The 26,118-nt window shown below is 38.3% G+C and overlaps 1 protein-coding gene across 2 annotated transcripts; it reads left to right on the top strand.

Annotated features, from left to right (window-relative positions):
- The first annotated feature begins 2,206 nt into the window (after positions 1–2,206).
- LOC143849903 (glucose-6-phosphate 1-dehydrogenase, chloroplastic-like) lies at positions 2,207–25,967 on the top strand. Of its 2 annotated transcripts, none has more exons than XM_077359196.1 (10): positions 2,207–2,704; positions 3,304–3,416; positions 3,621–3,715; positions 3,992–4,106; positions 6,230–6,435; positions 6,854–7,003; positions 7,099–7,219; positions 7,294–7,523; positions 7,640–7,840; positions 25,422–25,967. In XM_077359196.1, the coding sequence occupies exons 1-10, from the start codon at positions 2,512–2,514 to the stop codon at positions 25,672–25,674; spliced, it is 1,677 nt and encodes a 558-aa protein (XP_077215311.1). In that variant the 5' UTR covers positions 2,207–2,511; the 3' UTR covers positions 25,675–25,967. The 2 variants fall into 2 exon arrangements, with proteins under 2 accessions (XP_077215311.1, XP_077215310.1); XM_077359195.1 differs by having other exon boundaries at positions 3,244–3,416.
- Positions 25,968–26,118: the final 151 nt, after the last annotated feature.

The raw sequence follows: 26,118 nt of genomic DNA, 5'->3' as shown, positions 1-26,118 counted from the left end.
GTAATTAGGTTAGAATATTCTATACATATCTTCTTCCATATTTACCTTAATTTATTTCTATGTTTATCATGTAAGTGCTCTATAAAAGCACCGGTTGGTTCTCTTGTAATAATGGCATCCAAGAATAATAGAATTCTCTTAATTTTGTCAGAGGGAGGTTGCCCATTCCCTTGTAACCCATCCACATCCACTTGTTTTTCCGATGTGGGGTGATTTTCTTTCGCGTGGAACCCCAACAATCTCCCTCTCCACACGGAAGCAACATGGACAATCTCGCCCCTCCTCTCGGCGGCGATGCAGGAACCATGAGATCCTTCATCGGGGTTTCCGAGATCTTCCCCGAAGGACATTTCGGCCCTCGGAGACAAACCAGGGTTATCACGCCCTGAGCTCTGATACCATTTGTAAGGATTTTAACCAGGTAGAACTCACCCTCAAAAGCTAGCCGTTAAGGGGAAGGTGCCCATTCCCTTATAGCCCATCTACATCCACTAAGTTTTTCGGTGTGGGATGATTTGCTTTTGTGTGCAACCCCAACAATTAGCATAAAAAATGGGTTTTTTCAAAAGTTACAATTATGTAAAATACTAATGAATGCAAGTGCTCATAGGGCTCTGTGTATGAGTTCTAACATCTAAAACATCATCTGAATTGCTCTAAAACAAATAGAAAAGGAGACCCAAATGAATGAATTGAATGAGGAGAAAGGAAATAGCCTCCAATATAGTTGTTTACGAATGCAGAGATATGGGAAGAGAAGTTACTAAAAGCATAAATTAGGGAGGGATTTTTGCTTAACTTTTTTGAAGTTGGTTTGCTTCTTTCAGAGAGTGTGAAACAACTAGTTACTCCAAAAGCTTTGGAGATGGCATTATTTAATGTCTTATATTTTAACACTCCTCATGTGTGGCCCCACTTTTTAGGGTCGGCACACACATGACCTTTCCTTTTGGGTTGGCCATTACATGTGGATTTTCAATATGAATGAGGTTTGAACCCAAGCAATTTGGTCTGATACCATGTCAAACAACCAATTACTCCAAAAGGCGCCTTTCGTTTTTGGGTTGGCCATTACATCTGAATTTTCAATATCAAGGAGGTTTGAACTCAAGCAATTTGCTCTGATACCATGTCAAACAACCAATTACTCCAAAAGCTTACGTTGAGATACCGTTATTTAATCTTTTATACTTTAACACGGGGATTTGAGATTGGGTGTCAAAGAAAAAAATCCTTTTGTAACTTTGCCCTATGAACAAGGGACTTTTGCTTTCGTTGTTTTGAAGTTGTTTGCTACCTACTCTTATTAGGGAAACAACTCGGGTCAGGTTGGGTCGGGTTGAGGCTTACCCGAACTCAACCCAAGGAACCATTTACTCAACCTGAACCCGATCTGACCATAGTTACAACCAAGGTTTAAATTTCGGTTTCATTACCGGTTTCGGGCCCCACAAAAATCGAAATTTCAACCGAAATCCGGTGATTAATAAAAACAATATTTTATCAGTTATCGAAATCCATGAAATTTAGGTCGAAATTTCGGGATAATTATAAAATAATTAAAAAACAAAAAAAATGGTCGAAATCTCTAAAATTTCACATGAAATTTCGGAAATAACGAAATTTTGACCGAAATTCCGAAATTTCATGCGAAATTAATACACGTTTCGGATATGTGCCAATTTCGTTTCGGTCTCCACCGAAACTTGAAATTTCGGATTTTGGTCGAAATTTAAAACCATGGTTACAACCTGATGAGGTTCAACCCGACCCAACCTGACGAACCCTTTTTTCCAAAACCCGACCCGACCCGAGTTCCAACCTGACCCAACTTGAGTTTTTAAGCTTACTAAAAACTAAAAAAAAAAAAAAAAAATTGATAAAAAATGCCGGGTTTCACTCGGGTCGGGTTGCCCAAACCCTCAACCCGAACTCACCCAGGTTAGGAAAACCCGAACCGACACGAAAGACACCCAACCCGACCCGAGTTGCACGCCTAACTCTCATAGTGGTTAGAATAAGGGAAATTATATATTTGCCCCCTTTTCTTCCCTGGGCCACCCCTTTGTAGCCCAAAAGGAGTAGTCATAACTCATAAATAAATACAGTAGGAACCCAAAAAAAAAAAAAAACAGTAGGGAAGTGTTTTGAATATATCACTTCCTTTTGGATAATTACCGAAAGATATCCTTTACATAGAAACCGACCTCGCCTATTATGGTGGTGCCTATCTCTTAAATGGCCCTAACTTGTATTGCCATCCTCAAAAACTAATTTAATTGGGCAATACTAACCATCTAATAGATCAGATTTTTTGCACTTGAAAGTGGACTACTCGTTCTTATCTTTGCTCACAGTCAATGTATGCCAAAGGGGATAATCTCAGATTTAATTCTATCTCTCTCTCTCTCTCTCTCTCTCTCTCTGAACTAATTCACCATCTTGCTAGATTTTGCATGGTTCTTTTGTTTCTCCAAGAAAAATTGAAAGTTTTTCTACAAACCCAATTGGATGGCTACATGTTCTTCTCCAACCATTCCACCCTCTTCCTTCAAACACGAGAAAAACCTTTCTCAAAGACTACTCTCAACAAAGAGGAATAACAGCCCCGTGTTTCAAATTCGTGCAAATGCCCATTTCAGGAGAGAGTTGCAAATCAAATCCTCAAATGGGTACCCACTAAATGCTGTTTCTTTTCAAGAAGGCAGGTTTTTTTTTTCTGTTCCTCTTTTGGGCTAATTATTTTTTGTCTGTTTCTTTGCTTTGCTGGTTATGCATTCCTTTTTACCAAACGGGTTTGCTTTTATGGCTTGACCCCTTTACTTTCTGTACCTGTTTATGTAAGAGTTATTACAGTCTAATCTCAAATGGGTTTTTTCTTGCTTGATTGGTGCACTCTTGTGTTTTTTCTCAAATTCTCAAATGCGTTTTTTTCTTGCTTGATTGGTGCACTCTTTGGGTTTTTCTCAATTTCTCAAATGGGTTTTTTTTTTCTTGCTTGATTGGTGCACTCGTGTTTTTTCTCAAATTCTCAAATTGGTTTTTTTCTTGCTTGATTGGTGCACTCTTTGTGTTTTCTCAAATTCTCAAATTCTCAAATGGGTTTTTTCTGAGCACTCTTGTGCTTTTCTTAAATTTTCAAATGAGTTTTTTCTTGCTTGATTGGTGCACTCTTGTGTTCTTCTCAAATGGGTCATTTGATTGTCCTTCTATGGGTATGCCTGCAATGGGTTTTTGGATTAGGTTTGAAAGAACCTCTTGAGAATCAAAAGAAAGATGTGACAGTTTCCTCCTCTGAATCAGAGAAAACTGAATCTACTATCAGTATCACTGTTGTTGGAGCCTCTGGGGACCTTGCCAAGAAAAAGATCTTTCCCGCGCTTTTTGCGCTTTTCTATGAAGATCATCTGCCCAAGGTTTGGTTCCCAATTATTTATTTCCTTTTTTGTTGATATTTTGGTCTAATGATATCTGAAATGCTTGGATTTCCCGCTCTTTTTGCACTTTTCTATGAAGAACATCTGCCCAAGGTTTGGTTCCCATTATTTATTTCCTTTTTTGTTGATATTTTGGTCTAATTATGTCTGAATTGCTTCGATTTGGGTCTTTTGTTTACGCAGAATTTTACAGTTTTTGGTTATGCTCGTAGTAATTTGACCGATGAAGAGCTGAGGGATATGATTAGCAAAACCCTGACTTGCAGAATTGACCAGAGGTATTATTCTCAAGTTAAAATTCCCTAGTATCATTTTCTTATTTCGCAGGGTCTTTAGTTTTATTCCAGATCTTAATATTGCATTTCTCTTTGGGAATTCTCTTTATTAATCTCTGACTTCTTGATGTTGTGCTTGTGATATTATCTATCTTTGGAATTCAGCCCATTGTCTTTTCTTATTTGAATTCCCCTGTTGAATGACGGTCATACTTGATTGGGGTGCTTATACTTATTCAACCTTCTGTTCCTATTATTTACTTTTTGTCTGGTTTACAGGGAAAATTGCAGCGCCAAGATGGATCAGTTCTTGCAGAGATGCTTTTACCATTCCGGTCAATACAACTCCGAGGAAAATTTCTCAGAGTTAGACCTAAAACTTAAAGAGAAAGAGGTAATGGGTCTAACCATTCTGGGATTTTGGAATTTTGTTCTATTTATCTGTTATTCTACCCGTTCCATGTTTGTCACGGTAGAAACAAATATCATTAATAGTCGTGTTTTGCTCTTCGCTCGTTGTAGCTTCATCTCAATATGCGCGTGTGTATATGCCTGTTTTGAATATTTCAGCAGTATCTTTACCTTAGATCAATTATATGACTCGGGTTTTATGATCAGCGTAGGAGCTATTTTCCAATCTTTTCTCCTGGTTATAATGCAACAACAAGGAGTGGATTGGTTCTAATGGTCATGAATTTCATCATGGTTAATTGAGTTCTATCAATTTGAGGATTATCGTGGTAAACTATAACTCATCTTATTAGCTTGGCCAGTGGGTACATAGAGAATAAAACCACCTGCAAGCTACTTGTATACTAACTGTACACTTAAGTGTATTACTGAATGTACATCCAAACTTCAATTTGGTTGCAATTTGTGCCTTTTTGGATTGCAGTTAGTTTACTGCATGACCTAGCAAACACAGATTTATAATCGATTAATGTTAGAATGAGTTTTACTTTCATTTACTTTCCCAAATTGTAATCTTGATGTTCACTCACACACATCCTAAATGATTGTACATACTGAAGTGTAACATGGGAATTACGTATCTCTAAGCAAGCATACTAAAACAGTATGTTATTCCTGTATCTGTTCCAGCCACATGGTATGGTTTATCTGCTATTATACTAGTCTTCATGTAGCTTTGTAACATAATGGTTGCCTTGAGTCCGGAGGTGGATGATTCTTATGAAATATTTTGGTTGATTTCTAATGCCAACATTTTAAGCCAAGGAATCTCAAATTCTCAACAACTACTTTTTCCATGCATTTCCTTCAAACTTTCTCATTCGCTGAGTGACTTTCATGAGAAATATTAGACTTTCGGTTGGAGAGAAATTTCTCTGAAGTTTGTAGCGTGTTTTTTCCCTCAAATTCCATTCTCCTATCATTCATATTCTCCTATCTAAGATACCAACCCTTGAGGAATTTTACCAATCACTAAGTCCAATTGTCCCTCGCATGCCATCTCTCACTGTAAATCCCACCTTAGCCTTACTCGTTCCGTTACTAATTAAATGGGCAAGTTATCTCAAAAACCAATTGACCAGATTGACTGCTCATGTCGATGCCTCTTCAACTTGTTATCCATCACCAATTTCACACCAACAGAGCCCGTGGCCGGTGACTCTTAGCAGCTGACATGTGGCATTGGACATCTTGCCAGCACTGCACCTACTAGTTTACAGAGGGCTGGGCAGAGTGTTCAATGAGAAACATTTTCCCATCTTCGAAGACATGGGTGTGATGGCTCGTGACCATGCCGTTAGTATGATGCCTTTGGTTGGTCAGTTGTCCGATACCGTAACTCCTATCCGTTCTTAGAAAAGTTGCATTTTTCCTTATTTAATCTCTTATTTTCTTCTACTTCCAATCATCCAGTTTCTTTACTATTCAATCTGTTCCTTTCTTCTTCTTGTTCTTTAATCTTCAATTATTTGTCTGTCGCTTTTATGCAAATAGTACCAAAGCAGTTAATCTCACAGATGGATCTGATTTAAAATTCACAATTTTTGCCTAGCCTATAACCGACCCAAATACTCGAGTCTCTCTGCCTGATTCAACGGTAACATTTTGATCTATGCTTCAATCTAGATATGAGTATTGGTAAATTCTGTAGATTTGGAAAGATCACCCATATTTGATCATTTGTAATCATATTGATCTCAATTCTTGCTATTATGTTTCAAAAGTGTCATTCCTAGTACGTCCTAAAATTTTGAAGAGAATCAACGATCAGATCTTTGCCATTCCATTTTTCCAGGAGCTAAAATTAGCTATTTTCTCTAATTCAGGAAACCCCATGTGGATTCTCTTGAAATCCTTACTGGATTCCATCCAGTTCACTCTTAGAACTCCATACTTTTCACCTTTGTATTTGTATATTTATTTTATATTAGGTCAAGAATGCTCAGCTTGGTGCAACTGGACTTTTAAAGCCTTGTGTTTTTAGAAATCCTTTTGTTTTACTGCAATTGCGAACCTGCTACATTTTGATCTCTAACATTCTTTCAGGTTGGGAGACTGCCGAATAGGTTATTTTACCTCTCCATTCCTCCAAATATATTTGTAGACGCAGTGAGATGTGCTAGTCGTTGCTCTTCCTCTCCAACTGGATGGACTAGGGTTATTGTTGAAAAGCCATTTGGTCGTGACTCAGAGTCATCTGGAGAGCTGACGAGATGTCTAAAGCAGTACTTAACCGAGGACCAAATTTTCAGGTATACTATGTGATGCCTGGAGAAATTGATACATATTTTCCCTATTTATAAAATAGAAACATTTCTTTTTTTTCAGTTACTACAATATTAATAAGAAATAATGCTGCACTTTTATTGTTGTGTAGTGTGAAACAACCAATTACTCCAAAAGCTTAAGCTGTTGGAGATGGCGTTATTTAATCTTTTGTACCTTAACACCCTCCCCTCTCACGTGTGGGTGTGGCCCCTCTTTTTAGGGTTGGCCTACACATGGCACGTGTGGCCCCTCTTTTGGTTTGGCCATTATATGTGATTTTTTAATATCAAGGAGTTTTGAACCCATGACCTTTGCTCTAATACCATGTGAAACTACCAATTACTCCAAAAGCTTAAGCTGTTGGAGATGGCATTATTTAATCTTTTATACTTTAACATGTAGGATTGATCATTACTTGGGCAAGGAACTTGTTGAGAATCTCTCGGTGCTTCGCTTCTCCAACCTTGTTTTTGAACCACTATGGTCCAGGCAGTATATCAGGAATGTGCAACTCATATTCTCAGAAGATTTTGGAACAGAGGGTCGAGGCGGGTAAGTTAACAAAAAAAACTAAAAAAAATCCCTCTTGTTAGATAATTTAGTTGTGTTTTTGGTGAAGATCTTACCGGGTTCCTTCTCATCTACAGATACTTCGATAACTATGGAATTATCCGAGATATTATGCAAAATCATCTCCTTCAAATTTTAGCTTTATTTGCGATGGAGACACCTGTCAGTTTGGATGCGGAGGACATTAGGAATGAAAAGGTTCTTGAAATTAAACCTTTACGGCAGAAATTCCATGAATTTATTTTCTTATATTGGATATGGTGCGTGTTCAGGTGAAAGTTTTGCGATCAATGAGGCAACTTAAGCTTGATGATGTAATAGTTGGACAGTATAAGGCCCATATAAGGGGTGGAAGAACTTATCCAGCATATATAGATGACCCAACTGTGCCAAATGATAGCCTTACCGCCACATTTGCCGCGGCTGCTCTTTTCATTGATAATGCACGGTGGGATGGGGTGCCTTTCTTGATGAAAGCCGGCAAAGCCCTGCATACCCGGCGGTATGATTATATTTATTTATTTATTAGACTTAATTATCTCGTTATATTTCCCGGTTTTGTTTTATATTGATTGTGTTTAGTGGGTGACTGTAAATGTTGTTGCATTGAGAATACAGAGCTGAAATTCGAGTTCAGTTTAGGCATGTACCAGGTAACTTGTTTAAGAGGAATTTCGGAACGGATTTAGATAAAGCGACAAATGAGCTCGTGATTCGAGTACAACCTGATGAAGCCATATATCTGAAGATCAACAATAAGATTCCAGGACTAGGCATGAGACTAGATCGTAGTAATCTGAATCTACTTTACTCTACAAGGTGAGAAACTATCAGAAATACATTGTTGTTTAGAGATGTTGCTATGCATTCCCTTCTTGTTACTTGTGAGGGTGACCTCCTTATTTCAGTATTCTCTTGGATCTTTTTTGAAGAATAGCATAATTAATACCTGAAAAATGCTTTATCCATTTATCCTTATAATCCCTAGAAGGGACAAAAACAGTTACAGCAAGGGATACAATGTGGAAAGTTCAAACCAATACATCTAAACAAGGAAACCATTTTTTTTATTGTCATGGTTGTGTGCTGAAAAAAAAGTAGAGGTTATCATGGTTAATATATATTATACATTATAATATAATGCCAATGCTTCAGTAATACGCCATCTTAATTAAATGCTAAGCTTAGATTAAAAAAAATCTCGTACATCTACACTGATTTGGTCAGTAGGTAAGCTGGGGCCTAAAACATGACTAGGTTGAGACACAAGGCACCGCCTAGTTGTGTTATGGGCTCGATCTTAGGAAACCTATACTACTACATAATTATAGATGATGTGATCTGATGGGGGTACCATCACTCACGAAAACCATTTCTTTTTGTTGGTGTTTATTTATGTTGTATGCATGGTTTTAAATTTCGACTAAAATCCAAAATTTCGGAAATTTCGGATTTCGGATTTCGGTGGGGACTGAAACCGAAATTTTCCGAAATTTCATTTTTCGCCATTGGATTTTGGTCCGAAATTTCGGTAATTTTGGTAATTTCGGTCCGAAATTTCGATTAAATGCCATTATTTATTTTTTTAAAAAAGTGTTACAAAATTTCGGCCGAAATTTCAGAATTTTGTCCGAAATTCCGGAATTTCGAACCAAATTACCAAATTTCAGACCGAAATTTCGGATTTCGCTGAAATTTTGGTTTTCGGTGGGGTCCGAAACGGTTACCGAAACCGAAATTTTAAACCATGGTTGTATGTTTGTAATAATGTATGTAGACAATCATTGGGTGTCATGTGTCGGTCTTTTTTTCTTAAGGAGAGAGCCTTAGGTAGTTATGCCCTTCCAGAACTACTCATTGTACAAAGAGAAAGTCCCAAGTAATTGTCCTACAAAACCACCCATTACCTTGTGTCATTCTCTCTTTTAAAGGGAGAGCTCCATGTAGTTATGTAACTACCAGAACCTCTCATCTCTTAAAAGAGAAAGCCTTGTATGTTTTTGAAGAATGATAGAATGAAATAAAGATTAAAAGCTTTTACTCTTGCGTGGATGTGACTTCCATCGCTCTTAGACATGGCCGTGATGCTCATGATGGCCACAACTCCTTTCCTTTCATTTTTAGAAGTTCTAATTTTCTTCTAAAAATCACTATTTCTCTTCTATTTCAATCATACAATCTTTGTTCATCAATTGTCCCCCAAGCCATCATGCTTCATGATCTAACTTCAATTGCTAGGGAGCTAGTTGCACAAAAAGCCTAAGCATTCTTGCTGACCGACATCGACCATGCTTTCTTTTATTTTTAACCCCATCATATTACAAAAATTGAATGACTGATTTTGGTGCGATGGAGCTCCGATGAGGTGGGGATCAGAGCCTTATACCACATCTCTCCTGATAGGCCTATCTATATAAGCTCTAAACCTGTCATACTGCAAAACTTCTATATGTTTTATACCTTTATTTACGAAATGCCCACCCCAGTGAGATTCAAAATTTCTTGCTCCATTTAATTAAATTCACAATTGATTACCTTAATGTCCCTACCAACTAGTTTGAAACCTAGGAACCCAAGTGATTGTTTTTTACATTCCCAAAATTATTCCTCCACTCATTAGATTGAAAAGTTGCTTACTGTTTGTAGAGTTCTTTTTCAAAATGGTCTTATCCATTAAAATGAAGATTTGTATATAAACACATTTCTCTACCCCATAGATTGCCATTTGGTCCTAAGCTTCTCCCACTCATCAGATTGCAGAGTAGTAACCTATTTAAGTATTTGTACCATGTATTTGCAAGATGCTCTGTTTAGGTTGAAAATTTGCGTCCTTATTAAATTGCATCTTTCCTAGAAGGTATAAGATTCTGAGTGTACAAGGGAGTGATGCAGGTGCTTAAGAGGGAAGAAGTAGAACACGAGAACACAGCCAAGAGAAGAACAAGGAAACAAGAGCAATGCTAAGCCAAATTGATATATCATCAATAATATAACAATGTCCAAAATCCCCCACTCCATCTCCTACAACACATTCAAAGAACTCTTATATAGGAACCTCCACACAACATTAACTATTAAAATTCTCAACACCACAACTTACTAGACGGACTTAAAGAAACACAACTTACTAGACTTAGTTAACGAAATACAACTTATTAGGCACTAGTTAATGAAGCACAACTCACTGAACCTCTTAATGAAATATAATTTACTATGACTAATAAATGAGGTAGTTATAGAAAAAGTCTTCAACGTATTCATTGCAAAACAACCTTGAATACTCCTCCCAAGCCACCTAGGCGTGACATGGCTGTCAAGTTGGCACTGCATCATCATCTCCGGCTAAGAACCCATGAGTTCTGATCAAACTCTCCATGATATGTTGTCAAGTCTTGAACATTGAAAGTTGGGTGAGTGTTGATATCTGAAGGGAAATCAATCTTGTACGCATTGTCATTGAACTTTTTGAGAATTCAGCATGGACCACTCTTCTTCTTGTTGAGCTTGTTATATTAACCGGAGGGATACATTCCTTTTTCAAATAAACCTACACAAGATCACCTTCATTGAAGATTTTTGTTTGGCGATGAGTATGGCCGATTTTTTATACTTCTCGATACTTTCTTCAAGATTCTTCATCACCTCTTTATAAATTCTTGCTATGGTGGTAACAAAATCTTCAGCCTTCTTGTTTGACAATGATAGATTAGGAATGGGTGCAATACCAAGATAGTGTTTTGGAGCTTTTCTATATATTACCTCAAATGGGCTCTTGCCGGTGGAATGATTCACCACATAATTATAAGAAAACTTCGCTTGAGGAAGCATCATATCCCATTGCTTGGGTCTCTTTGCCGCCAAACTCCTAAGCAAATTTTCCAATGTTCGATTCACAACCTTGGTTTGTTCATCGGTTTGAGAGTGATAATCACTACTATAAAGCAAGCTAGTACCAATTCTTTTCCACAAACATCTCCAAAAATGACTAAGGAATTTAGTATCCCTGTCCAATGAATTTGGGAATATATTGATGCTTAACCACCCCTTTGAAATAAAGATTAGCTACATAGGAAGCATCCATTGTCTTCTTGCAAGGAATAAAATGAGCCATTTTAGAGAAGCGATCATCAACTACAAAAAATAGAATCATTACCTCTTTGAGTTATTGGCAAGCCAACTACAAAATCCATCCAACATCTTCCCATGGAGTCGTAGGAAGTGATAGTCAGACTGTAGGAACCGTGTTTTATGTATGTCCTGTGCAAGTTCGGCACCTCTTCACATAACAGGTAACATCTTGTCAAATGGTATGCGAAAAATATTTCTCTTTCACTAGCAAAGCGGTTTTGTCTCATCCAAGATGTCCTCCTAAACCTCCTAAATGTAACTCTTTAATAACATGTTCTCTGAGGGAACAATTTGGAATGCATAAGTGAATCCCCTTAAAGAGAAAATCAGCTTGGAGAAGATAATCTTCATGTTGCCCTTCTTTGCAAAGCTTCCAAATTTTAGCAAATTCTTCATCATTGGCATACATGTCTTTAATGGTGCCAAACCCTTCAAGTTGCACACTCATGAAATTAAGAAGAGCTACTCTTCTACTAAGAGCATCCTCCACTTGGTTGCATTTTCCACTCTTATGCTTTAACACAAAAGTATATTCTTGTATGCAAACAACCCATTTTGCATGTCTTTGGCTTAGGCTTCCTTGATTGTTGATGTGCTTGAGTGCTTCATGATTGGAATTTAAAATAAACTCCCTTTGAATAAGATAGGATCGCCAATGCCAAAGTGCTTGAACAAGGGAATAAAATTTCATATCATAGGTAGGGTACTTCTTTGCTTCATTGAGTTTCTCATTAAAGAAAGCAACGGGATGACCTTCTTGGCTAAGTACTTCGTCATTGCCCATGTGAGAGGCATCACAATCAACCTCGAGCATCTTCTCAAAGTTCGGCAAAGCAAGCACAACATCACTGGACAACTTGAAAACTCTTTTTAGCCTCTATTGTCCACTCGAATTAATCTTTCTTCATGCAATCCGTCAAAGGGTTGATATAGTGCTGAAATTTCTTATTAACCGACGATAAAATGAAGTCAATCCATGGAAAGTCCTCACTTCTTTCAAGCTTTTTGGTATATGCCATTCTTGTACAACTTTGATCTTCTCATCATCCACTTTAATTCATGTGGAAGTCAATACAAAGCCTAAGAAAGCTATGTTAGTTCTCATGAAAGAACTCTTTTTGAGGTTTACATAGAGTTTTCACGTCTCAAAGTGGTTAGAAAGACCCTCAAATGCTCTACATGATCACTTTTATCATGACGTAAATAAGAATAACATCAAAATAAACATCAAGAGACTTTCCACTGAAAGGACGAAGGACTTGATTCATTCTGCATGAAGGTACTTGAGCATTGGAGAGGCCAAATGGTCTCCCATTCATCATCCTGCTTGATCCGAATTTGATGGTTGTTATTTCTAAGGTTAATCTTAGAAAATATCTTTGCATCGACAAGCATGTCAAACATATTATCATTTCTTGGAATGGAAAACTAGTATTTGATAATGATTCGGTACATGGCATGGTTGTCCACGCACACGCCATGTTTCATTCTTGCTTTGGAGTTAATAAAGCCGGCACTGCACAAGGGCTTATGCTTTCTTTGATGTAACATTTCTTCCACAATTCCATGACTTGCGTATTCAACTCTTCATGTTCTTTAGGACTCATATGGTAGTGAGCTTTAGTAGGGTGATTAGAACCGGGAATCAAATCTATTTGATGTTGAATGTCTCTTAGAGGAGAAATCCATTGGGTCACTCCTGAGTAACATCCTTGAATTCCTCCAAGAGAGGTTCTAACTCTCTAGGCACATTGAAAGACTTCCAATCCTTGAGCAACTATCATGTACACAATACCACTACTCTCACTTTCTTTTGCAAACTTCGATGGAGTGAGAAAATTTCTACCCTCCTTTTGTAAAGATTTGGGTACCTTTTTTTCTTTACTAGACAAAAGAACAATTTCTAATTTTCCCATCTTAGAGGTGTATGTGTTTATACGTCTATCATAGGTGACATGTCTATCATATTGCCATGGCCTTTTTCGGAGTATGTGGCAAACATCCATAGGAACCACATCACACTAAACTCGGTCATGATAATTTTTACCACTAGAAAATGAAACCAACCATCGCTTTGTAACTTTTACCTCATTACCCTTCTTAAACCATGCAATCCGATAGGGCTTTGGATGGGGTTCGGTTTGAAGCCTGAGCATGTTCATCATTTCATGAGATACAATGTTCTCAAACATGTGAAACAACCAATTACTCCAAAAGCTTAAGCTGTTGGAGTTGGTGTTATTTAATCATTTATACTTCAGCACTCCCCCTCACGTGTGGCCCATCTTTTGGGTTAGCCGTACACATGGATTTTCAATATCAAAGAGTTGTTGGGTTTTGAACCCAAGACCTGCCATGAGGCAATGGCTCTGATACCTTATGAAACAAGCAATTACTCCAAATGCTTAAGTTGTTAGAGTTAGTGTTATTTAATCACTTATACTTCAACAAATCACAATGGTACATACCTTGTCATGAGATTTGCATCGAGTCTTGAAAATGTTGGAATGAAGCCAATCATCACTGGAATTAACCTTTGCTGTGGCAAGTTCTCTTTAGATCACTAAGCTCTCACCTTCCTCGGGTTCAATCTTCTCGTGTCGTATGCATGGTTTTAAATTTCGACCGAAATCCGAATCAGATTTCGGTGAGGACTTAAACGAAAAGGTACTGAAACCGAAATTCCCGAAATTTACCAAATTTCGTTCGAAATTTCATTCGAAATTTAGTAAATTTTGGGAATTTCATCGAAATTTATAATAAAATAATAATTTTTAATTCCGTTAAAGAATTTTGATAGAAATTACCGAAACTACCCGAAATTTCGGTAATTTCGATCAAAATTTCATCCTAAAATCCGGCTTTTCGTTAGCCAATACCTTCGCCCGAAATTTCGAGATTTCAGCTTAAATTTCGGTCTAGGATAAGTCCGAAATTTTAGCCGAAACTGAAATTTCAAACCATGGTCGTATGTCACCTTCCTCATCATATGTGGGATTCACATAGAACTCGTCACTAGAATTTCCACAGCTTGATCCACCACGCTCACTATGAGCTTATTGGCGTTCAAGTTGCATAATAAGTTGCTCAACTTGTCTTTGAAGTGCTTGAAGTGCAAATCGTCCATCATTTGGTTACCATGTCTTTCTCTACCTCTTCGTGCCGTCATGAAAAGAAACTAAATTGAAGCTAGCCCGAGAGAGTAACATTGGCTCTGATGTTAGATGATGCGAGTTCTTAAGAGGGGAGAAGAAGAAAGTAGAATACAAGAACACAACCAAGAGAAGAAAAAGGAAACGAGAGCAATGCTCAACCAAATTGATATGTTATCAATAATATAAAAATGTCCAAAATCCCCCACTCCATCTCCTACAATGCATTTTATAGAACTTTTACATAGGGATACCTACACAACATTAACTACACATAGGAATCTCTTTACAACATTAACTACTACAATTCTCAACATTACAATTTACTAGACTTAAAGAGATACAACTTACGAGACTTGGTTAATGAAATACCACTTACTGGGCACTGGTTAATGAAACACAACTTACTAAATCTCTTAATGAAATGCAACTTACTATGACTAATAAATGAGTTAGTTGTAGAAAAAGTCTTCCAAGCATTTATTACAAAACCACTTCGGATGCTCCACCTAAGTCACCTAAGCGTAGGTGTGACATGGCTTCCAAGTTGGTACTGCTTCGTGAGGTGTGTGTGTGTGTGTGTGTGTGAGAGAGAGAGAGAGAGAGAGAGAGAGAGAGAGAGAGAGAGAGAGAGAGAGTTAGGTTCTAGATGGTTATGTGGTGAAAGAAGTGCAAGAATGTCTCGCTTGTGGAGTATTTCCTGACCGCACATTATGGCCAGTGATAAAGACGTCTTGATCCAAAATGCATTCGAGCGGATTGACAATCATATCTCTTAGAAAGTTAGGCTCTGGCACAAATTTTTCGACAGAGAAATTGATAGGTTGCAGTGTTTCTAAATACTTTAGAGCATGATTTTATCAAGGAAACGACAAAAGGGTTTGGATTTGGATCTCTACCGAGGTCTTTAGCATAAAATCCTTCTACCTCCATGTTGCACCTGCTTCTCCTCCCTTTGCCTTGCACAGAGTGTGGAACATTCCCGCCTAGAGTACGTGCTTTTGCTTGGACATCATTCCTTGACAAGATCTTAACGGTGGACCTTCTCCGCAACTGACTGTTTCTCATCGTTGATGATTGTGCTCTTTGCCTTAGGCGGGTGAATATGTAGATCACCTATTTTGCATTGCAGGTTCACCAGAGACATATGAAGCCGCATTCTAAGGAGATCTAGGGTGTCTTGTGCCTTCCCTTTTCGGACTGCTGAGTTGCTTGATAGTTGAGAGCTTTCGCTCCTTGGCCTACTAATGGGAGAATTTTGTGGAAAGTTGTCCTTCTAGTACTATCTAGGTTGTTTGGAAGGAAATGAATGATAGCATTTTAAAAATTCCTCCAAAGGCCCTCGCTATATGTTTTGAAGATAATATTCATAGCTATCATGCGGGTTAAGATCTTACCTTGCTTTAGAAATATCCCTAACTATGATCTAAGATACTTTTGGAGAGAGTTTTGTTCCAGTAATGAGTGAACGGATGCTCCTTCTCCAAGGTGTGCCCCTCCAGATCCAGGAAGGGGTCAAGCTGAATTTCAACAGCTCTAGTATTGTAAATCTTGGACCTGCTAGAGTGGGACTTGTCAGAGATGAGATGGATGTCACTAAGTGGGCCTTCTTCATCCCTATTGGATTCAAACTCCAACGAGATGAAAGTTACAACGGTTTTGCATGGTATTCGGTGCATTGATTCCTGTCTTTTGTATTGTTTGATTGTTGAATGCAACCCCCTTGATGTAATTAGATGGATGATCCAAGGAATCCCCACCCTTGGAGGTTTGTGGATGCCATCGAAGTAATTCACGATTGGACAGAGGGACATGATGTTGATTTCCATCACATGAGTTGTTGATTTCCACTACATCAGGAGATCTGCTAATAGTGAAGCGGACCATTTGGCCAGATCGGGGCTTGATAGGAGTGGGTTTTTTTTTTTTTTTTTGCCTCCTTGATGTTGTAGTTCTTATAATGTCTTAGTGTTGTTCTTTTCGTTTCTTCCTCTGTACCCCTATTTCTTGACCATCTAGGTCCAGGGCTTCTTTTCCTATTGACCATTTATTCCCAAAATGCCAACACAATTAGATTGCAAATTTTATATCATACTCATGGTTGGTTGATACATATCAGATTCTGAGGACCCCATTGTGCACCAAAAATCAAAGGTGTATTAGCTCTGTATCCGTAGTACTAAGAAGCACGGGTACGGGTGCGGGGTACGACACGACACGGGTACGCGGGTACGTGATTTTCCAAAAAACCCGGGTGCGGGTACGTTCAGGTACGTTAAATATAATAATATTTTTTATTATTTTATTATATATTTATAAAAATTAAAAACAATTAAAGAACAATCAAATTACAATTAACATCAGCAAAATAGCAAAATCTAATATTACTCCATATTTCATAAGTTCCAACTTTAAGTACAAAATGTTACGATCGCATCATTCATTAGATACAATGTCCGTCGCCTCATCTCCAATATCATCATCTACATCATCGGTAAAAACAACGGCTTCCAAATCCGGCTCATCGAGTGAAAGGCTAGCAACTTCAAGCACCCCAACATCCTCAAAAGAGTCAAATGAATCTCCACCTATGTCCCACATCCTCGTCTCTCCCTGTGCATACTGTGGAGATCGTCTTGATAGAAGACGGAGATTACTATGAACAAAAACCAAGTCCTGAGCCCGTTGTGGAGTTATCTTGTTCCTTCTCAAAGAATGCACAAAGGAGTAAGTGCTCCAATTCCTCTCGGCACAAGATGAAGACGAAGGCTGCATAAGAAGCTTCAAAGCTAAGCTTTGAAACATAGGAGCACACGTACCGTGGACAGCCCACCAATCATGAGGCTCTAAAGTAGCTCGGTCATTGATAGAATCAACGTCATTGAATAATCCAGACTTCATAGAGAAGTGGGCAAACTCCACATTAGCCTTCGTGCGATCTGCTGAATTGGGAAAGTACCTTTTGAGGCACTTTACCCTCTCTGCATAAATCTCTGTATCCTTATGTGGAGGAACACGATTTGAACCGGCACTAAACCATTCTTCGCTGTAATACCTTTAAGAATAGAAAAAATAATTTAGTTTCATGTTAAAAGTAGGAAATAAAGTTTACAATGAACATAACTATTAATCTAAATAAAATTTGAAGTTACCTAACCTTGGATTCAATGAATGAGCCAAGCAATGAAGCGAAGTGTTGCTCTTGTTCCAACGATCAAAAAGAAGTTCTTGCACCACTTCATAAAAGCTAGACTCTTCTTCTTTTCTCTTTGCTTCCTTCCTATAGATTGCCGTCTTCACTTTCTCAATCATCGTGTCCCACATATCATAAACCAAATGAAGACAAGGCTTATCCGTGTCACACTCTCTTAGCATGTCATACATAGGAGATGTAAAAGAGAGTATGTAATCGATAGAATCCCACCAAATGTCATCCAACACCTTCTCTTTCACAAACTTTGCTTTTCCTACATCATCATCTCGATAGCAATTCCATTTGTCACTAATCACCATCGATTGTAGACCTTGCTTTAAGAGTTTAAATCGCTTAAGCATCACAATAACACTCGCAAAGCGAGTCTCGGCAACGGAAAGCAACTTCAAACTATTGAAGTCGTTGAATATGGCCAATCTCATCGAATGATTCATGATGAAATTCTTCACTAGCATGACATCTCCCGCAATATCCGAGATCCAACTACATTCTCCATAGACAATTTGATTTACTTCCACATTCTTTGCCGCACAAATGTTCTTCAAAGCAAGATTGAGTGTGTGCACCACACACGGGGTCCAAAATATGGAAGGAAATTGAGCTTCAACAAGTTGTCCGGCCGCCTTGCAATTTGGAGCATTATCGGTAACTACCTGGACAATCTTATCATGTCCAACCTCATTAATGACTTCCTTCAATAAGTTAGCAATGAAATGCTTGTCTTTTGTCTCCCCCGAACAATCTATCGCCTTAAGAAACATAGCTCTACCTTCCGATACCGCCATGAAGTTAATGAAAAGCCTCCTCTGTGAGTCGCGTGTCTCTAATAGGTTGCAACAACCTATCAATATTAGCCCTCTCTCTTTGAAGTAGAGTTGTCCTAAGCAAGTTGTACCTCGGAGGCAAATACCCCGAAAGTGCATTGTTGGCGGCAAAAGTGTAGGAACTAGCATAGTATGGGTTTCTTGCTAGGTAAAAGGGCAAGCCACCGGAGTAAAATATCCTAGCAATCTCGGCATGTAGTTGATCACGGGCCGCCATGTTGAAAGCTTTTTCAAGTGCACTCACATTTCCACTTGTCTTTCTCTTCTTCAAATCATAACTTGGAGCCACAAACATACTTGTGCAACCCAATGATCCAGTACTCGACGATGGCGGCAATGGCACTTTCTTGGGAGCATTTTGCTTCATAATCTCTTTGCATTCTTCCTCAAACCTTGCATTGCAAGTAGATCACTTGCTTTCACTTTAGAACATGGTCCGATTCCTTGTCCCGCTATCTTCAACAAGTGCGCCCTAACCCTTGTGTAGGAGCTACTGAAGCTCTTACTGCAAAAATTGCATTGCCACCTCACATTCCCTCCACCCTTAGGATCTTTATCAAATCTAGAGACATGCTTCCATAAAGGCTTCGACAAATCTTCATCAGTAGAAGACGTATGTGCGGTTTGGGCGGCGCTACTAGCACCGGATGAAGACATTCTAAAATCTATTAAACAACAAAAACAATTTTAGTACGCAACGCTGCAACCCAACAAAACAAAGGACTCTAATTCTCAATTACACAAATTGAAACAAACAAGGTTACAAGGCAACACCAATTGTAAATTTGTATACACAACCAAACATACCCATGTAAATTAAACAATTGTATACACATTACACAACCAAACATACCCATGTAAATTCAAAAGGCAAGTGGCAAATGACAAATGGCAAATGGCAAATGGCAATCCAATGCAATGCAATTATAAATTTATAATGAAGCAATTTTAGACTCTCAAGTCTCAAGTCTCAACAGGTACTGGCGTATTGCATCCAAAAATCAGTTTTGGACTCTCAACAGAGTAACAGACAACAGGTATTTGCACCCAAAAATAAGTTTTGAACTCTCAACAGCCAACAGGTATTCCACCCAAAAATCAGTTTTGGACTCTCAACAGCCAACATGTATTGCACCCAAAAATCAGTTTTGGACTCTCAACAGCCAACAGCCAACAGCCAATAGTTATTGTACCCAAAAATCAGTTTTGGACTCTCAACAGTCAACAGGTATTGCACCCAAAACTCAGTTTTGGACTCTCAACAGCCAACATGTATTGCACCCAAAAATCAGATTTGGATTTTGAGAACAGATTGTGAGTCCGAAGCTGATTCTTGGACTCAAAATTAGATTCAACAGACTTTGAGTCCAAAAATCTGCTCTGGACTCACAATCTGTCCTCAAAATCCAAAAGAAAGAGGGCCCAATAATCTGTTTTTGGACTCAAAATCGATTCACAAAATCCCCAAAAAAACAGATTCACAAAATCCCCAAAAAGAGAGAGAGAGACAGAGATACACAGATTTAAGGCCCTGTTCGTTTCAGATTTTGACAACCGATTGTGCTCCCAAAAAGGAAAAAGCCCAAAACCTATTTGGAGATTATGACAACTGATTGTCAGCCCTAAATAGGTTTGATTAAAATTTAAAAACAATCAGTTGGCAAAATCTCAAACGAAAAGGGCCTAAGTTTGGAGATTATGACAACTGATTGTCAGCCCTAAACCTATTAATCTGAGGAAATAGGTTTTGGGGAACACAATCGGTTGCCATAATCTGAGGAAGGAAAAAAAAATAAAAAATGGGAGGAATAGAGAGAGAGAGAGAGCAGTAGAGAGGGAGAGAGAGAGAGAGAGAGAGAGAGCAGTAGAGAGGGAGAGAGAGAGAGAGAGAGAGAGAGAGAGAGAGAGAAATACCGGAGGTTCCGTCGGAGGGAGAGCCGGAGGGAGAGGGAGCCGGAGCCGGAGGGAGAGGGAACCGTCGGGAGAGCCGGAGGGAGACGGAGACGGAGCCGGAGGGAGAGGGAGCCGTCGGGGCCGGAGGGAGAGGGAGAGCCGTCGGGAGAGGGAGAGAGAGAGAGAGATATGTTAGGGTTTTTAAAAAACCCAAATCGTGCATTTATACTTTTTTTAAAGTTTTAAACCCCCCCCATTTTACTCCACACACACCCCTTTTACTTAAAGTTTTTTTTTTTTTTTAAACGTGTCAGGTGCGTCGGGTGCGCACCCCCAACGCACCCGACACGCACCCGAATCACAAAAGTTTCTTTTTTTTTTAAAAGTTTCTTTTTTTTAAAAAATTTTCTGGGGTGCGTACCCGGGACGTACCCGAGCGTATCCGCACCCCATACGTGTGGGGTATGGGTACGGGACCCCCGAGAGAGTACCCGTGCTTCGTAGCCGTAGTATCAACAACAGATATGCAACATGACTCGGTGATACTGCTCTTAGCTCGAGTTCATGTTAATGTGTGGTATATTCAAATTGCGTACAAATGCGACCAATACCTGATTATTTTGGTATTTTTAACTAAGTGACTTGACCAATATTAGTTTTTTTTTTTAATTTTTATTTAACATATGCTATTTTTTAACTCTTATTGAGGTAGATGTACCTGTTTTGAGAATGATCCATGTGCGTTGAGTTTATGTGCCCAATTTAATTACTTCTTTTTTTTTACAATTTTCATAATTTTTTCTTCAAATTTTTAACAGTTATCTTTCTTTTATGTTTGATATTTTACATTTTTTGATCTAGATTTGTGTGTAGGGCCTGTAGGCTTATTCTTGCTAAAATGATTATTTCAACAATTTTAGTTAATAAAGAACTTGACAGACATGCAACCGATGCTTGCCAACATACTACAAATCTAACAAATCAAGCTAAAATGATCAAATCATTATTTTAATTGCACAAAATATGTCAAAATCATTAAAAATGAATGTAAATGTAAAAGTTTGGTCGGAACATGTGTATCACTATTTTTGGGCCCGTGAGAATTTGTATGGCCTAATTCGCTGGCTTATCGCTGATTCAACCGATAAGTAACACTGATAGAGCTAATCTCAAGGTTTTAAATGTCAGTTTCGGTATGCATGTTAATCGCCCTAGAAATGGAAACATGTTGATTACGGTCATGGATTTCGGTGAAAATTTTATAAAATCTTATTAGGAGACTAGGTGGAGTTTTAGATGTTTAAGGAGGGGAAACCGTTTCGCGCGCGCGGGGGGAGGGGGGGGTGGTGTGTTCCGAAGAAAATACAAAAAAATTGACATGTGTCTAACGATGAATAAGGTCCAAAAAATCTCACCTTTTCATCATAGTTTATAGTTGTATAATATGAAAAAAGATAAACAAGAATACATCTATAGTCTACAAATACCATAAGTGCTACCATAAAAATCAATGTATCACTAAAAGGAAAAGATCATAACATCAATACTTGGTGAACAGGTGAACAACTATAATGAGTATCAACAAATGGTTATCGTTATTGATGTGCCTGAAAAATGCAAATCAACAAACGCTTTATTTAAAAAGAGAGATATGTTTCATTTAATATTAGTATGTTGCAACTTGCAAGGCACTAATATTTATTAAGAGAGAGAGAGAGAGAGAGAGAGAGAGAGAGATCACTTTTTAAGACACACACACACACACACACACATATATATATATATATATATATATATATATATATATATATATATATATATATAGGGAAAAGTGTTTGTGAGCTAGAGCTCATAGAAACTTATATGAGCTCACAAACACAAGGGGCCCAAACAATGTGGAGGTTTGTACCCACCCATTTAACCTCCACAAATGGAAGGGTTAGGATGATCTTGTGAAGCTGATTTTTTGGGCACACCCTATCTATATGAGGGCCTATTAAATGAATGCTTTGGATCATCCAAACAATGTGGGCCCCCTATGTTTGTGAGCTCTAGCTCATATAAGCTTATATGAGCTCTAGCTCACAGACACTTTTCCCATGTGTGTGTGTGTGTGTGTGTGTGTGTGTGTGTGTGTGTGTGTGTGTGTATATATATATATATATATATATAGAGAGAGAGAGAGAGAGAGAGAGAGAGAGAGAGAGAGAGAGAACGGTTTCTACACACAAGTGTAGATAAATTATCTACACACTAGCTTAAAATACAGTGAAGTCCCACATTGTTTGGGTGATCCAAACCATTCTTTTGATTGGCCCTCACATAGATAGGGTGTCCACAAAAAATCAGCTCCATAGGATCATCCTAACCCTTCGAACAGTGGAGGCAAAAAATGGACAGATTTGTGAAGGTTTATACATGTCCATTTTACCTCCACAAATCGTAGGGTTGGGATGATCCTATGGAGCTGATTTTTTGTGGACAACCTATCTATGTGAGGGCCAATCAAATGAATGGTTTGGATCACCCAAACAATATGCCCTCCACTGTATTTTAAGCTAGTGTGTAGATAACTTATCTACGCTTGTGTGTAGAAACCGTTTTCTCATATATATATATATATATATATATATATTTTTTTTTTTTTTAAAGTTGACATTTTATTGAATAGTGGTTGGAACAAGTTGTCCCTGCCATTTTACAAAAGTGGGTCAAAATCCAAGTACAATCCTTAAGAGGATTACAAAGATGTAAGAACCATTGTTTCCTCCTTTAGGACTCCTGCTTTGGCTAAAACATCCGCCTCTTCATTCGCTGATCTTCTCCGGTGCTCAATTCTAGGGCGCAACACCCTTATGAGGTCAAGGACTTCCGCTATCATATCCTGAAGGCGCCATGGCCCCTTTGAAGTACCCGAAGCCCAACCCACTGCATTAGTCGAGTCCCCTTCCACTGTTAAAGATTGCAGGTTGTTCTCATAAGCCCATCGTAGGCCAAAAAGAAGAGCCTTGACTGCGTCATTAGCATCACACACACACACACACGCACACACACACACACACACACACACACACACACACATATATATATATATATATATATATATATATATATATATATATATATATAAAGGTTTCTGAGCGATACCTCAGATAGCTTATCTGAGCAAGCTCATATAAATAGGGTAGGTAGCTATGTTGTTTGGGTTATGTTACATTTTGATTCTATAGGACCTAACATACATAGGGTGTCCCTAAGAAATCATCTCCATAGGATCATGGTAAGCGTTGATTTGTGGAGGTTTAAAATGGACGTCTAGAAAATGGTCCATTTTGTGCTTGTACAGATTGAATAGTTAGGATGATTGTATGGAGATGGTTTGTTAGGAACACCCTATCTATGTGAGGTTCTATGGAATGAATGGGTTGGAAGAGTCAAAGGGTGAGGTTCTATGGAATGAATGGGTTGGAAGAGTCAAAGAACATGGGAGATGGTGTATTTATAGTGGCTTGCTCAGATAGCTTATCTGAGCTATAGCTCAGAAACCTCGCTCCCTATATATATATATATATATATATATATATATATATATATAGAGAGAGAGAGAGAGAGAGAGAGAGAGAGAGAGGAAAGTGTTCCTGAGCTCGAGCTCAAAAACACACGTGGCCCTACATTTTTTGGGGCATCCAAAGTATTCATATGGAAGCCCCTTCCATGGATAGCGTGTGTACTAAAAATCAGATCAATAGGATCATCCTAACCCAATCAAAGGTGGAGGGGAAAATGGACAGTTTGTCCATGTTTCTGCCCATTTTTTCCCTCCACAAATGGCAGAGTTAGGATGATCCCACAGGGCTGATTTTTGGTACACACCCTATCCATGGAAGGGCCTTCCAAATGAATGCTTTGGATCACCCCAAAAATGTGGGGCCACTTATCTGAGCACGAGCTCAGGAACACTTTCCTCATATATATATATATATATATATATATATATATAAGGAAAAGGATTGTACGCTCGAGTGTACCAAGCTTATGGTACACTCGAGTGCCCAATCACATGTGGGCCCACTTTGTTAGGATGATCCAAAGCATTCATTTGAAAGGCCCTTACATAGATGGGGTGTGTACCAAAAATCAGCTCCATAGGATCATCCTAACCCATCCTTTTGTGGAGGTCAAAATGGACAGACACTGTTTGTCCACAAATCTACCCATTTTTGCCCTCCACTTTGGAAGGGGTTAGGATGATTCAATGGAGCTGATTTTTGGTAAACACCCTATCTATGATAGGGCCTTGCAAATGAATGCTTTGGATCACCACAAAAATTGTGGGACCCATGTGATTGGGCACTCGAGCGTACCATAAGCTTGATACGCTCAAGCGTACAATCCTTTTCCTCTCTCTCTCTCTCTCTCTCTCTATATATATATATATATATATATATATATATATATATATATATATATATATATATATGAAAAAGTGATTCTGGTCGATCGACCAGATAACTTATTTGGTCCGTCGACCTGAAACAAAGTGGGGCCCGTGTTGTTTGGGTGATGCATGCAAACCATTCATTTGATGCACCTTGACAAAGATAGGGTGCGCCCAAAAAATCATCTCCATAGGATCATCCCAACCCTTTGATTTGTAGAGGTTAAAAATGGACAAATTTGTGGAGGTATGATCCTATGGAGCTGATTTAACATATATATATATATATATATATATATATATATATATATATATATCACTTATGTGCTACATATCTTACGACTCTTATTTACCTGTAAATAGAAAAATAGTAAGTTTAATATATATAGCTTTGTATATGAGGTGGGTTGGGTTTCTCAGGTATAGCCATGCCCAACCAGAAGTCTAAACTCAGACCAGATACCGGCACAAGGTGGGTTACTTACTATGACTTTCAGGCTAGCCCAACCTAACTTTCACCCGTAGTTATAGGTGATCCAAACTGGATCATTCCCCTTTAGAAAAACCCTGAAGAAAAATAAATATTATACTTATTTTTGGTTATTATATTTCGAAAAATGCAGTCGTTTCTCTGTTCCTCGTATCTGCATCTATATCCATGTCTTTGGTTATTAGATTTTGAAAAATGCATAGTTGTTTTACAAAACAAAAGAAAAAAATTGTGACTCACTGTTGGTTTGTCTTATCAAAGGTATCCAAAGGAAATACCTGATGCATATGAGAGGCTACTCCTCGATGCTATAGAAGGAGAGCGCCGACTTTTCATTAGAAGTGATGAACTCGATGCGGCATGGGCACTTTTTACACCATTGTTAAAGGATTTGGAAGAGAAAAAGATTGTGCCAGAGCTGTACCCATATGGTAGCAGAGGGCCGGTGGGTGCGCATTACCTTGCTGCTAGACACAATGTCCGCTGGGGAGATCTTAGTGACGAAAACTTATAGAAGATCAAGTCTATACCAGTATTCTGCATAAACAGGTAGGCTCTTTCCACCTCATTGCTACATATATGCTTGCATAATGTGATAGAATTGATTGTCACACACAACCTCTGGAAATTATTTGTTTTGCTGTTATGATTCTTTTCATTGTATGATGTGCATGTACATATATCAAATTTTTTTTAAAAAAAAGGCGAACCCGCTTGGGCCTTTAGGAAGGTTTTTTCTAGTTTCTTGTAAGGAGAATGATATCTACTGTCTCTAATATTCATATTGTCACTCTCTTCTTTCTTTTACACTTATCTCATTAGCCATCCACAGCCAATCAGAAAAGTCTTTGGGAACGCCATTATCAAAACATGATAGTGTATCAACATTTTATTTCATGTAATCTATGTATGTGATTTGCTTTTGTAACGGAGTAAGGGACACATGCTATCAAACTTC

Source organism: Tasmannia lanceolata, unplaced genomic scaffold, assembly GCF_043159265.1.
Source record: "Tasmannia lanceolata isolate RefF3 unplaced genomic scaffold, GAP_Taslan_0.1 ptg000018l, whole genome shotgun sequence".
In the NCBI taxonomy this organism is placed as follows: Eukaryota; Viridiplantae; Streptophyta; class Magnoliopsida; order Canellales; family Winteraceae; genus Tasmannia; species Tasmannia lanceolata.
The sequence above is the reverse complement of the archived record's forward strand: the minus strand, read 5'-3'. Positions and strand labels throughout refer to the sequence as shown.